This window comes from Rhinolophus sinicus, chromosome 14, assembly GCF_057876585.1.
Source record: "Rhinolophus sinicus isolate RSI-liver-muscle chromosome 14, RSI-T2T, whole genome shotgun sequence".
Taxonomy (NCBI): domain Eukaryota; kingdom Metazoa; phylum Chordata; class Mammalia; order Chiroptera; family Rhinolophidae; genus Rhinolophus; species Rhinolophus sinicus.
Genome location: NC_142514.1, coordinates 142697527 through 142712023, shown reverse-complemented (window position 1 = coordinate 142712023; position 14497 = coordinate 142697527). Strand labels below are relative to the sequence as shown.

At 38.2% G+C, this 14497-nt stretch overlaps 2 protein-coding genes across 2 annotated transcripts; both read left to right on the top strand.

Moving 5' to 3' along the window:
- Positions 1–4078: 4078 nt before the first annotated feature.
- On the top strand, positions 4079–5814 carry LOC109436980 (hemoglobin subunit beta-like). Its single transcript, XM_019715866.3, has 3 exons — positions 4079–4238; positions 4370–4592; positions 5559–5814. The coding sequence occupies exons 1-3, from the start codon at positions 4147–4149 to the stop codon at positions 5685–5687; spliced, it is 444 nt and encodes a 147-aa protein (XP_019571425.2). The 5' UTR covers positions 4079–4146; the 3' UTR covers positions 5688–5814.
- Positions 5815–11948: 6134 nt separating this feature from the next.
- On the top strand, positions 11949–13331 carry LOC109436930 (hemoglobin subunit beta). The gene is made up of 3 exons (XM_019715810.3): positions 11949–12106; positions 12239–12461; positions 13072–13331. The coding sequence occupies exons 1-3, from the start codon at positions 12015–12017 to the stop codon at positions 13198–13200; spliced, it is 444 nt and encodes a 147-aa protein (XP_019571369.3). The 5' UTR covers positions 11949–12014; the 3' UTR covers positions 13201–13331.
- Positions 13332–14497: the final 1166 nt, after the last annotated feature.

Here is a 14497-nt window from a genome sequence, read left to right as displayed (position 1 = left end):
ATTCTGCAAGATAAGAGTGGATTTGATGAGGTAGTTACTCCTAAGAAGAAAAAGTAGATTCATGAGTTGGACAATGTCTTTAGAAAAAGTGGGGGAATAGAGGTATTCTCCAGACATGCAAGAAGATGTTTGATTGTGAGTAGGGACCTGTTAGAGCTCACAGTATAGGTCCTATGTATGCTGTTATTTGCATAAACTCAAGATAGAGCTCATTTTTACTTACTATAAGAAACATTATTATTATCTGCTGTAGTGCAGTGAATTTGGGGTTTTCCACAGACTCAGTCAGGGGTCATGCGCTAAAATTTTCCCTAGTGTCTTCAATGGTATTAATGGAGGAACCATCACTAAAGTATATGATGAACTGAGAGCCTTGTTTTGAATCTGTTTTATCTGCTAGTTCTGTGACATGGAACATACTTCTAATTACATTAAGCCTTTGATGAAGATAAAAGGTCATTTATATGAGAAAATGATAAACCCGTGAATCAGTGATAGAAGAGAAATGGGCCCTTTAAAAGCAGTGGGTGGGGGGATATATAGGTGATGTATTATAGAAACGTACACTTGAAACTTATGTAATTTTACTAACCATTGTCACCCCAATAAATTTAATAAAAAAAGAAGTATGTGGTGAACACACAATGCAATATATAGATGATGTATTATAGAAACGTATACTTGAAACCTATATAGTTTTACAAATCAATGTCATCCCAATAAATTTAAAAAAAATAAGATTAATGAAATATTGCTTAAATAGGCAATCATGTATAAAATTACCCAAATCAATACATCTAAATATGAATTAATCAAATGTGTGCATTTAAGATTCAAAGAACTCATTCAACAATTATATTGTTTCCATATAATATATTGAAAAAAATATGAATACAAACTTGTGCAACTTGCCAGATTATGTTTCCAAAATAAAATATCAAATGAAAAGTTTTTTTCCTTTTCTTTCTTTCTTTCTTTTTTTTTTTTTTAAGCAGTGGGTGGCAGATGGGTGGCTCAGTAGATTAGAGCGTGGGCTCTGGGCAGCGGGGCTGCCCATTCGATTCCCACATGAGTCAGCGAGCTGCGCCCTCTGCAACTGCAGTGAAGTCAATGAGCTGCCGCTCAGCTCCCAGGTGGTTAGATAGCTCAGTTGGTTGGAGTGTGGGCTGTCAACCACGAGTTTGCCAGTTCGACTCCTCGACTCCCACAAGGGATGGTGGGCTGCACCCCCTGCAACTAACAAAGGGGCTGGACCTGAAGCTGGGCTGTGCCCTCTGAGGCTGGGATTGGGGGACAACAACTTGACTTGGAAAAGTCCTGGAGGTACACACTGTTCCCCAATAAAGTCCTGTTCCCCTTCCCCAATAAAAATCTTAAAAAAAAAAAAAAAAAGCAATGGGGTGGTATAAAATTAGAGAAGCTGCTAGAGAGACCAGTAAAAGCAGGAAAAAGTGCTATTGTTAGAAGCAAAAAGAACTAGTGAAGTTTCTTGCAAATCAGAGGGATATAATTAATGGGAAACTGATCCATGTGTGGGTATAGAACTAACAAGATGGGGTGTAACTTGGGTATAGCCATAGGAGTTTGCTGAGATTATAATGAAGTATAGGTAAAAGAATGAACTTGACAGGAGTAATGAACCTAAGAAAATATTAAGTAAGGGACCTTTGTGGCAAAGATTCTGAAGGACCGGGAACGTAGTGAAATCGAGAGTGGAGGTCACAGACGACAGCAAGGTTCTTTGTCTGGTGAATGATAAAAAAGAACTCTATTGACAGAACAGGAAATGCCTAGAAGTCTGTTGTTTAGAGCTGGCAAAGACCGCAGCCACTTTTGCAGTAGTCAACTCAAATTCCTGTACCCATTTCCTGGCATAGAAGTGAAAAGCCAGGGCTTTGGGATTAACAAAGATCAAATTACATCCCCATCGCTTTGCAAAGTTTAGTTAATGTTTTTTCAGAATTAATTTCCTCGTTTATAAAATAGGATAATGATTCCTACTTTACAAATAAGTTCTAAAATTTCAAGGAGATATTTGTGAAGTCCATTGTCTGTCATTTTTGAAAAGGTAGCAGTAGCACTACAATCTGTTCCGCTGTGCCCTGTTTCATTGTGTCCTTTTGACCTGATTGTATTCTTTCCAAACTCCAGACCCATAAATCTATTTGCTTAGTATCCCATTTTTGATTGCTCAAGAGTTCATCAAATACAAAATGTCCAAGATTGAATTCCTGATCTTTTCTTAACTAATTCCTACTAACTTACCCTTCTTCTCTGTTCCCCATTGTTCATTGCTTAAACCTGAAAATAGAGATGACATTTTTACTTCAACTCCTCTATAATATCATCCTATTTGTCCCTCATTTATCCTGTTCCTAAAATTCATTTATACACTGAAGCCAGAATATTTCTTGAAAAATATAAATCAAATCATGCTACCCACTATCTTGAATTTTCAATAGTTTTTGTTGGCTTTCAGGTTAAAGAAAAATTATAATATAGTTTATAGATCACTCATTGCTCCTCTGTACCTTTTTATCATGTAATACCTCCTCCATTGTGATCTAAATTAAAGTCACATTGTCCATCTTTCTATATATGAATCATATAGTTTGAATTACTGTCTCTGGTTACTTTTAATCAACATTATGTTGTACAATTCATCTGTATTGTTGCATGTGAAGCAGTAGTAGATTCTTTTAATTGCTGTGTAATATTTCATTCTTTTACTAACAATAATTCATTTATTCCACCAAATGAGGAGCATTTAAGTTGCTACTAGTTTGAGATTCTTATGCATATTAATGTTTCAAGCATTCCTAGACATTGTTAGGACACACACAAGCATGCATTTCTTTATATCTACAATATAATCACTAGATCAGAGGTTTGGCATACATTCTGCTTTAGTAGATACTATAAAATATTTTCTGAAGCATTCAACTATTTTACACTCTCACTAGCATCGTATAAATGTCTTTGTTAATCTACATCTTTGGAAAATTTTGGAATTCTCAATTTCTCCTTTCATCTTCTTTATGTTCTTTTTCCTTCTCTTCTTCTTTCATTTTGTTCTTTCCTTCTGTTAGAGTCTCCCTCCCTCTCCACCTTCCTCCCTCTCTCCCCACCTCCCTTCCTCCCTCCCTTTCTCCCTTCCTCCCTTTCTTGCCTTTTTCCTTCCTTCCATCCTTCCACTATACTGGTGGGTATGTGTTTGTATATAACTGTAGTATTATTTGAATTGAGAAAAGAGTGAAATTTTCTTTGAATCTTTATTCCTGGGTCTAACTCCACTTTTTCCCTGGGGACACAGATGGGGAATTTCCCTGAAACCCAGTCAGACTTAATGTGGCTGAATAAGGTAAATCTTTTTTCAATCTCTCTACATTCTTTCTTTAGTCAGTTCATAGTTTTAAACAACTATGTTATAGGTTTCAGGTATTTTTCTTTATCTTTAATTAAATTGTTCCCATTATAATTCATGCTCCCAAACACATTTCAGTAGTTGGTAGAGACAATATTGATTATCTTTCATTATTTCAATGGACATTTATTTCAATGAAGGAATGAAAAAAAAAAAGTGTTTTCTGAATGGGGTTATTTACCGAAGATGTAGAAAGAAGAGAAATTATAGTTATGGCTAAATATTTATGTATTCCAACCACTTATAAATATCTTTAGTGACAAAGAAAAGTTCCATATAGAGTCTACTTGATAAACATTCTGCTTTCTAGGACTTAGTTTTCTTATCTACAAAATGAAAGAATTGGATGAGTTAAACTAAGATACATTCCACAATATCAGATTAAAACATCTGTGCATAAATGAGACTAAATGTATATTTGTAGAAGCCACTACTGAAGGAGATGTGGTCAGGAAATAAGTATAGGAAGAGCAAAGTTTCTGAGTCAAGATACTCAAGACCTAGACCAGCCAATTTCAAGACCTTTTAAAGGGAACTGAAAATGAGGGTGCATTTTATATTCTCACAAACCAGTGAACTTTTGCGATGTCCTGGGCCAATCTGCTCACAGGAGCAGGGAGGGCAGGGCCAGGGCTGGGCATAAAAGGAAGAGCAGGGCCAGCTGCTACTTACACTTGCTTCTGACACAGCCGTGTTCACTAGCAACCACACGAACAGACATCATGGTGCATCTGACTGGTGAAGAGAAGGGTTACGTCACCGGCCTGTGGGGCAAGGTGAACGTGGACGAAGTTGGTGGTGAGGCCCTGGGCAGGTTGGTATCCAGGTTCCAAGGCAGGCTTGTAAGAAGAGTGTATGGCAGCTGGATGTGTGGGGACAGAGCAGTCCCCTGTGTTTCTTCCAGGCACTGACTCCCTCTGTCCTCTGTGCTGTGTTCCCCCTTAGGCTGCTGGTGGTCTACCCCTGGACTCAGAGGTTCTTTGACTCCTTTGGGGACCTGTCCTCTGCTTCTGCTGTTATGGGCAATGCTAAGGTGAAGGCTCATGGCAAGAAAGTGCTAGACTCCTTCAGTAATGGTCTGAAGAATCTCGACAACCTCAAGGGCACCTTTGCTAAGCTGAGTGAGCTGCACTGTGACAAGCTTCACGTGGATCCTGAGAACTTCAGGGTGAGTCTAGATGTTCCACTATTTTCTTTTCACTTTCTAGTCAGTCTTTCACTCTGGTTTTTTCCCCTGCATGTTCTTTTTCCATGTTCCTTTTTACTTTACTATGTGTCATCATTTAATGCTTTTCAAAATATATATAGTTCTCTATTTTTTCTTTCAACATTCCATATTGTTTCCTTTCTCACAACTTTGCTTTTTAAATTAAGCTGTTTATTTAATGTGTTATCTTTTACTTCTCTCTCTTCTCCCCCCCTAATTTCCTTTTCCCTACCTAGTACCCAAATTACATATACCAGCTCTCACCTGCTACTTCTACCCTTGGAAAAATCTTCCACATGGGGATTGTAAATGTGCCTCAAAAAAAAAGGGCACAGGATATGATTCTAGAGGCTCCAACTAATTTCAAAATTAAAAAGTAATCAGAGCTTTATAGAGTCAAGACTCAATGGAAAGAAAAGGAAAGGGAATATTTGAGCATGATAAGACCAGAAGTAGGAAGTAGAGTAGCAATAGCTGCTAAAAGACAGCCCATCCTCTCATTAATTAATCAATAATTAGTATATAATATATGATAAAATATACAAATATATAGTATATATACATTTTATGTATTTATATTATATTATATATGCACATATTGTATGTGTATATATGTATATATGTATATATATAGTATATATAACATAAATGCATATATATTTACTCATTTATGCTGGTGGGGATAACCTGAGGATAAATTTGGCCTCAAGTATCGGCAAAAGAAAATGATTTTGTTACCCCCTTTCTCAGAAGCCAAGCTTGATTTCTCTGTTAATCATGTATATATGTTTATTTACCCCATTCCTGCAACTGCTGGGTAACTGCTTAAGTTCTAGGGGCACAGCTTGGAATGAGCCTGGAGTATTCTGAGTCCAAGCTGGGCCCTGGCTGCTAACCATGACCATGTCTCTTATCTCTTCCCCACAGCTCCTGGGCAACGTGCTGGTGTGTGTGCTGGCTCGCAACTTTGGCAAGGAATTCACCCCGCAGGTGCAGGCTGCCTATCAGAAGGTGGTGGCTGGTGTGGCCACTGCCCTGGCTCACAAGTACCACTGAGATCCTGGCCTGTTTCCTGGTTACTATTGGAAGACCCTGTTTCCCTAGATTCCATCTTTTGAACTTGGGGAAATAATGCCCACCCTCAAGGGTATGTCTTCTGCCTAATAAAGAACTTTCAGCTCAACTTCTTGATTCATTTCACTTATTTTATTATTATTTTTTTCCCTCAGGGGTTATGGTAAATTCTCTGAGGACCTGCACATGTGGAGATCTTGTGTCTTATAGAAAGAGGTCAAGGGAAATGAGAAAAGGAAAGGGGTCAAACACATTCACTAATGATGATACCTCTACCTCCAAAGCATAGGAATTGTCAAGAAGGGTTGACATATAGAGACAATACAGGCATAACAGGGGTTCTGTGGGGAACCTCAAACCAATGATATGGTCTTCAGTCTAATGCTCTGATATATTTTCTACAATTACTCAAAATATAATGTGCTCAATTAGAGACATAATTGTTGTTCAAGACACTGTTATGTTTTCTTTTTTTCTACTTCCTTTGCCTGCACATTGTAGCCCATAATATTCTATTCCATTAAGTATTCCTGCTCTAAGGAATAACCTCCCTCTCTCACTTGTCCCAAAACACCTCCAAAACTAGTTCCTGTTCCCTCCCCTTCAGGCAAAGTTTAAGCTTGAATATCACTGGTGACCCTGGCTTCAATGAACTTTTCAATATTGCGTAAGAAAATTTTTCCACCCCTGCCCCATTTTCCACATTTCTTTTTATTTATCACACTCATTCTCCATGCTGTATAAACATTTGTGCCTGTTTTATAGTATCCTACATGACTACTGTGCCTTAAGTTCCTACATAGACATAAGCAAATATTTATTAAATGAAATAAGTGAATTAATGGATAATTATTCCTTGTTTTAAAATTCCCGAGACCAAAGGACAATTCTGACCATTGCACAGAATTCCTTGGGTATTAATGCTATAATATACAATGTAAAGTACTGATCAGACTTTTGTTTTCCGATTATAGGTAGTAAAATATCTTTGAAGGATTTCTAGAAGCTTCTTTATTTTTTAATTATTTTTAGGTGTACAAAACAATGTAATAGTTAAACATTTGTCATTTGTATCCCTTACACAGTGATAAATCCCCTCCTCCCATTTACTACCCCTCTGACATCGCACACAGCCATTACATTTCCACTCTCTCAATTCCTAACGCTGTACTCCACTTCTTGTAACTATATATGTGTATATGTATATATATATATATATATATATATATATATATATATATATATATAAACTTGTAGTTGACATTCATTATTGTTCAGCTTCAGCTTCAGGTGTACAGTGCAGTGATCAGGCATCCACATCATCCCTGAGGTGGTCTCCCTGATGGGACACGTGTCCATTGGATACCCTACAAAATCTTTACATTACTGATTACATTCCCCAAATTGACTTTCATATCCCCGTGGCAATCTTGTGGTTAGTGATTATGCTTTCTAATCCCCTCACCTTTTCCCTTATTCCCACCCCCCTTCCCATCTAGCAACCCTCAGTTTTTCCTCTATGTCTCTGAGATTATTTCTGATTAGTTCATTCAGTTATTCTTTTCTTTAGATTCCACATATAAGTGAGTAGAAGCTTCTAACTTGTATGCATTTCTTTAAATCTATATCATGTTCCTGTTAATTAATTTTAGACTTGACTATCATAATCAGAACCTGTTTGAAAGTGTTTTCATAATAACTCTGCCTATATTACCAGGATATAGACAATGCACTACAATTCATGGTTTCAGCACTACATTTTGAATTGCCTGAGGGCAGAGACTTTTTATATCATTTTTTTCTTCATTGTACACAGTAGACACTGAGAGCTCTTTATATCTGAATAGGATCTTTAAGAATCACAGGCTTATATCCCAGAAGCAGGGAAATGTGAGGGAGATTGTTTTCACACTCCTGACCACAAAATGTCTCTGTAAAAATCAGATATTCAGACAAGAAGAGACTTACAGGGGATTTGAAAGAGGTTAAGAGACACTGTGGGTTTCATGGATTGGAAAGGGCGAAACAAAGTACCCTTCTTTCCTCCAAATGATTATGAAAAGAACAAAAATATATAAAGGCTTTCTCTACCCTCTTTTATTCTGTCAACTCTGGAGCTAGCTAATGAATCTAGACAAGAATTTAGGTCTAAAAAATTGCAATACTGAAGAATTCGATAGAACATATGGGACTTGCATCAAGCACAATTATAATATACTAGGCAAGCGAGTACTACTCACATTGAGAGTGAGTAGGTTGAGGGATAGAAAGAGATTTGGCAACTTATTATATTCTCATTCTTTGTTAGAGCAGAGCTTCTGTAAAAGTCTAGGAGTAGAATTAATCCCTTAAGATTTTATTTGATAACTTACCCTATGGTTATTTCTATTTCCTCCCTATCATGTTGCTTTATAGATTATATTCAATATGTTTTAATGAAAATGGGGTATTTGTGTGAGAGGAAGAAAGATGGAAAGAAAGAGGAGGCAGGGTAAGAAAGAGAGGGGGGACAGAGAGAGAGACAGAGAAGGGGAAAGGAGACGAGAGGAGAGGAGAAGAGAGGAGAAGGGGAGGGGAAGGGAGGAGAAAGAAAGAAAGCAAACTAATATTGTGAATTAAATTCTACAAATATTTCAAGATAACACAATTTAATGTCAAGGGAATTTAGCATAGTATTCTAGATGATCCATCTCTTGAGCCTCAGAGCAGTACCCTGGATGTTTGGCCTTATGAATTAATGCTTTATATATTTGTAAAGGGTGCCCATACTGAAGCCAAGATTTTACTTCTAAACATGTACAGTTTCAAATTTAACTTGGGAGAGACTGTCCATTTGCTCTCCATAAATCAACATCATGGCCCACTTAGTGAGATTAAAAAAAACAAACGGTTAATTCTGAATAAAAACCTGAAACCAATGGAGGAAATATTAATGTGAAAGTTACAGACTGAAACATTATTGTTATGGCTATACTGAATTTATTGCTTTTTACAGAGAAATATGACTTTTAAAAAATGAGTTAAACTATCCTATTCCTAAACCATTCTGTGTTTATGTTCTTTGTTTCTATGAGTTCTGTTCTTTTTGTAGCAATTTTACTTCATTTAATTTTTTTAAATTTAATTTAATTTTTGAATGGATGCTAAACTGAGGTAACCAAGAGATTGTACATGTAGGGGAGAAGAGTAAAAAATAACTGTTCCACTGAGAAAAATACAGGTTATGTTGCTGAAATGGTCTTCTTGGGGAATTTTAAATTGAGCACTAGAGCATGTACAAAAGTGTTCTAGTTGAGTGTAATTTTTAGAATGAACAACAAACCATACATCTCTGGGTGAATGTCATAATTTTCTTGAAGGAAGGTAATACTTAGCCTCTTAATCATACTCAAACTAAGCCCATTCTGGTATAGAACACTATGAATTTGGTAAACCCGACAGATGAGTAAAGTAAGAAAACTTCTGTCTCTCTTGGGGAGTGTGTGTGTGTGTGTGTGTGTGTGTGTGTGTGTGTGTGTGTGTGTGTGTTTAGTGCTCAGTGGGGCTGGAAGTAAAGCAGATATCCTGTGGTACCCTTCACAGGGTAGAAGTAAGCTCATAATAGTGAAGATGGCAGTGGGCCTAAGAAGCTTTCCAGAACCTTTGAATGCTGATCTGGATTTGAAATTGAGGCTCTGAATAAAACCACATTCATTCTTCCTTATTTTTCTCTGGTATGTCAGCTTTTCATGTCTTATTACAGCTTGCAGCATTGTCTCTGCAGGGTTACAGGTAATAGAAGGAAAAGTCTGTTTAACTCTTCAGTCATACTAAGTAGCAACGATGAAAGAGTGCAGTGACTTCTGTCCTGAAACGAGGATAATGGTAGCTGTGGTCATGGCCAGTACAAAAGAGTGGCCCATAGGTCATTCATGTCCAAAGAAGGCTTAAGGTAGAAGATGCAATAGAAAAACTTAGGGAAACCACTTCTGAGAACAGGAAATGTAAAGGAAGTCTTTAATTATGGGCTAATTTCTGTCAATCTAGATGCCAAAGCTGTAGCCTTGACAATGTGGCTATTTACAGCAAAATATAAATGTATTCTATATTATTATTTAGTAAGATCTGTGAATTTTCTGTGACACAGAATTTCTGCAAAAGACAAACTTTCCCTAGAAGCTCTCCTTTTATATACATATGCTTGACTTCTGATATCAGGAGCTTGAAATAATGTTTTGAAAACAATCTGAATGTAAAACAACAATGAAGCTAACAGAGGTTCAAATTTAATGAAACAAAACTCAAAATATAAAGGTCAAACCAAATGGTGTTTTGTTGTTGTTTTTTTTAACATTTAAAATATTTGAAAGACCTCTTTTCCTAAAAGTCAATATGTGGAATCTTTCCCCAGTGTTAGACCAAAGTAAGATCTTCTTGGCTTCAGGGTTTTAGAGAAGAATGCAAATAAATAGAAAATATTTAAATTCTATCCCTTTACACCTATAATCTTTTATGGGAATGTAATTCTGACCTAACTTCCAGATAGCCAGACAAGAGCCAAGCCTTTCCCACATATTTGAGAATAATCATAGTGAGTTTGTTCACAAGTACTTGCTGAGGCTTGGGACAGGTAAAGGGGGTGAGGAATCTTTATTTCTCTAGCAATAATGGAGAAAGTACTTTGGGGAATGGAGGAAGGGAAGTAGGATTTTTATGAATTTAATTGGAACAACTAGAAATAGGAAAGTCCTTTTCTTCTGGTTCTCCTAAAAATGTTTTTGTAGTTGGAGTCTCAGAGTATTACAGCTGAAATGATAAGAGATTTCTGTTACAGGTTTGTTGCCAGTGATGGCAGAAGAGCGAGAAAGGTGATTCTAGACATCGGGGCACCTGAATCAAAGGAAGATTGTAAGGTGGGAGAAACATGGAAAGTAAAAAATGTATGGCCCTTTCCTTACTAAAAGGAAATGGAAATTCAGGAAGGGGAAAAGATGCAGGAAGTAGAGATGATGAAAAAGAGAGAAAATAACTAGCAGGCCTTCAGGGAACTTGGGGATCCTACGCTGAGTGCAGGACTACTTGCTGCTTTTGATCTTATTATTGCATCATTTAATAGCAAGGAGCAGAATTCTATACTTCAGATTTTTGCCCTTAGTCTGAGAAGTGAACAGAATTTATTACATGGGGGGAAAGAACTCAGTGGAGTGTGTGTGTGGGGTGGGTATTGGAAAAGCTGTAGGGATAGAATAGTAAATGTTAGCAAAAGAAGGTTTAAATAAACAAAATATATATAGAAAATGAAATTATGGGTGATGAATTTGAATCAAAGAAATGATTATGCACAGAGCATTCTTAGTGGCTTAAGGGAAAAAAAAATAAAATAATATGAACCAAGGCTGGAATACCTTTCCCCTTTCCTATCCTTTCTTTTAAGTCACAGAGAAGCTTCTTGGTTCTGCCAGACACTTTCCAAGATTGGTCCAGGAAGAAACAAATTATATGTCCTTGGTGAGTCTTTGAAAACATTGCTTCCCTCACGGTTACTAATGACTTTGGGTTGTTGTTGATTTTTCACTTTTTTTTATTTCTTACAAAATTGAGAGGTCTGTACATGTTTCCATCTGTGGATCCCCCCAAAATAACAGGGTAACTACTTCTCAGGACATTCTTGATTCATATTTATTCTATTTTTGATCATTATTTATTTGGTTATGTGACTAAATTAAGAAAAAAAAAAAAGAATGAGTATATATTTTCTTACCAGAAGGATTTAATCCAAACCAAGAAAAGAAAGACATACTTAGAACTGGGGCAGAAGTTTCATCCCTGCTGTCGCTGTAAATATTTTGTGTACTCTGAAGACACAGGAGGAGAGCCATCCATATACTCGTAAGTTGAACCGCAGTGGGCACATCCCTTCCACTTTCTGGAACTTGGATTCTTCATTTGTGGAATAAGAAAACTGAAGAGGCAATCTCTAAGAGATTACCAGGCTGTGATTCTTAAAAAAAAAAGAAAAAAAGATACAAGTAAAATTTCCAAAGAGGATGATTTTAAGTAGCAATTTATACTGCTGGGATATATCTAGTGAGAGAAGGCTGAGGGTCTGGAGTCAGATTCATAAGCCAGTGCGAGAACTGACTAGGACAGGTATGGCTATCATCATTCAGGCCTCACCCGGCAGAACCACACCCTGGTCTGGACCAATCTGCTCACAGGAGCAGGGAGGGCAGAGCCAGGGCTGGGCATAAAAGGAAGAGCAGGGCCAGCTGCTACTTACACTTGCTTCTGACACAACCGTGTTTACTAGCAACCACACAAACAGACATCATGGTGCATCTGACTGGTGAAGAGAAGGGTTACGTCACCGCCCTGTGGGGCAAGGTGAACGTGGATGAAGTTGGTGGTGAGGCCCTGGGCAGGTTGGTATCCAGGTTCCAAGGCAGGCTTGTAAGAAGAGTGAATGGCAGCTGGGTGTTGTGGGGACAGAGCAGTCCCCTGTGTTTCTTCCAGGCACTGACTCCCTCTGTCCTCTGTGCTGTGTTCCCCCTTAGGCTGCTGGTGGTCTACCCCTGGACTCAGAGGTTCTTTGACTCCTTTGGGGACCTGTCCTCTGCTTCTGCTGTTATGGGCAATGCTAAGGTGAAGTCTCATGGCAAGAAAGTGCTAGACTCCTTCAGTGAGGGTCTGAAGAATCTCGACAACCTCAAGGGCACCTTTGCTAAGCTGAGTGAGCTGCACTGTGACAAGCTTCACGTGGATCCTGAGAACTTCAGGGTGAGTCTCTGGGGCCCTCGATGTTCACCCTCTTCTTCCTTTTTATAGTCACGCTCATGCCATAGGGACAGGGCATAGATGTCAGGACGCAGTTTAAAATGGGCACCAGGTACTCTGGTTGCATCCTTCTGGACTCTGCAGGGCCCTGTAGTTTATTCTGCCCTCTTTGTTCACAACCATTGTTTCCTCTTATTCATCCTTGTTTTTCTCTTTGTTCTTTGCAACGTCTCCTCTTTATTTCTAAACTTTTTATTTTGAGTGTTTAATTTAAACAATTTTCTTCTTTTAATCCACTGAAAATTATCTAATACTTTCTTTCCTTTATCTCCTCCTTTCAAAGCAAGGAGGATAAAATGTGTTATTGCTGCTTGGCATGGTTCTAAAGAATAACAATGATAACAAGTTCTGGATTAAGGCAGAAAGCGAGCAATGTTACTAAGTAAAAATTCAGGCTGATATGAGTGGATTTGCACCAACAGTAACATCTAAGGTCCAGCTATTTTTCTGCTTAAGTTCTAGGGGCACAGCTTGGGATGAGCCTGGAGTATTCTGAGCCCAAACTGGGCCCTGGCTGCTAACCATGACCATGTCTCTTGTCTCTTCTCCACAGCTCCTGGGCAACGTGCTGGTGTGTGTGCTGGCTCGCAACTTTGGCAAGGAATTCACCCCGCAGGTGCAGGCTGCCTATCAGAAGGTGGTGGTTGGTGTGGCCACTGCCCTGGCTCACAAGTACCACTAAGCTTCCTTTTCTGCTTTCCAGGAAGGGCCCTTTTCGCCCCAGAGCCTAACAACAAATTCCCCACATGGGAATTTTTTGAAGGGTTTGGGCATCTGGTTTCTGCCTAATAAAGAGCATTTATTTGCACTGCATTGGTGTTTTTAAATCATTTCTGTGTCTCTTACTCAGGTGGGCACATGAGAGGTCAAGGCCGTTAAGACATAAAGAAATGAGAGGCTAGGTGCAGACTTCAGGAAAATATATCTATATCTTGGACTCCATGAGAAGAGAGGTTGTAAATAGTTAATATATGTGGAAGTAGACCCTGCTGCCTATTCTTCATTTCCCTCAGAAAAGGATTCATTTGGGGTTTATATTTTTGCTATATTTTATTTAAATCAACTATTTTGTTTAGCCTTATAGACGTCTTCTCTTTCTTCAGTTGTCCAGAACCTCACAGCCCTGTGTGCACTAAGTTCTTTTGCCTAAAGATTCTCCTGTTCTGCTGAGGTTTCCTTATGTTTTGCGATCCCCGTTGCTCCTCCCCAACCACTCTTATGCTAGTTCCCTCTGTCATCCATAGAGGGTTGGAAGGAAAGCAGGTGCCGCTAGTTTCACTGCCTCTTCCCTTGAGACTTTTAATCTGTGTTTAGAAGGAGGAGGCTGCTAATATTGTGATAAATATAAAACTGAGGGCTGTTTTGTGGCTTGGTCTTCACTGCTGTCTTGAAATCCTGTTATGGGCTTACACCAAAAGAATCCCATTCTCCTCAGGATGTTGTGCGTTCATATCCAGAAAGTGACCTGAGTTCTGTTCTCTTTTTTATCCTGCATCTGATGGCTTCTCTGCCTGTGTAGTCATTTGCATAGTGTTACCATCAGCAGCACTCTCTAATTTTATTTCCTCAATTAATAGCCACTTATGTGGATGCTAGGTTCTGGAAGTAAAATATAAACTTGGAATGGTTCTTCTCTCCTCCTAAACCCCAGTTCTAAATCTAGTTAAGAAGATCCTGAAACTAAGGCATCCAACAAATGACTATAAATGAGTGTGTACAACATTTTATGAGATCAGAGGATGAAGTCCTAAACATGAAATGAATCATAAGGATAAGTAGATATTTGTCAGAAAGAGAAGAAAAAATAGGAAAAAATAATGGAAAGGGAGATTAGCATATGCCAAATCACTGAGGAATACAGTTATGAATTTGGTATTCTGAGAATTTCAAGTAAGTAGAAAAGATAATTGAAGCAAAATTGCCTGCAAGGATATAGGGTAGGGCAGGATAGGATAGGACAGGATAGGATATGATCATGA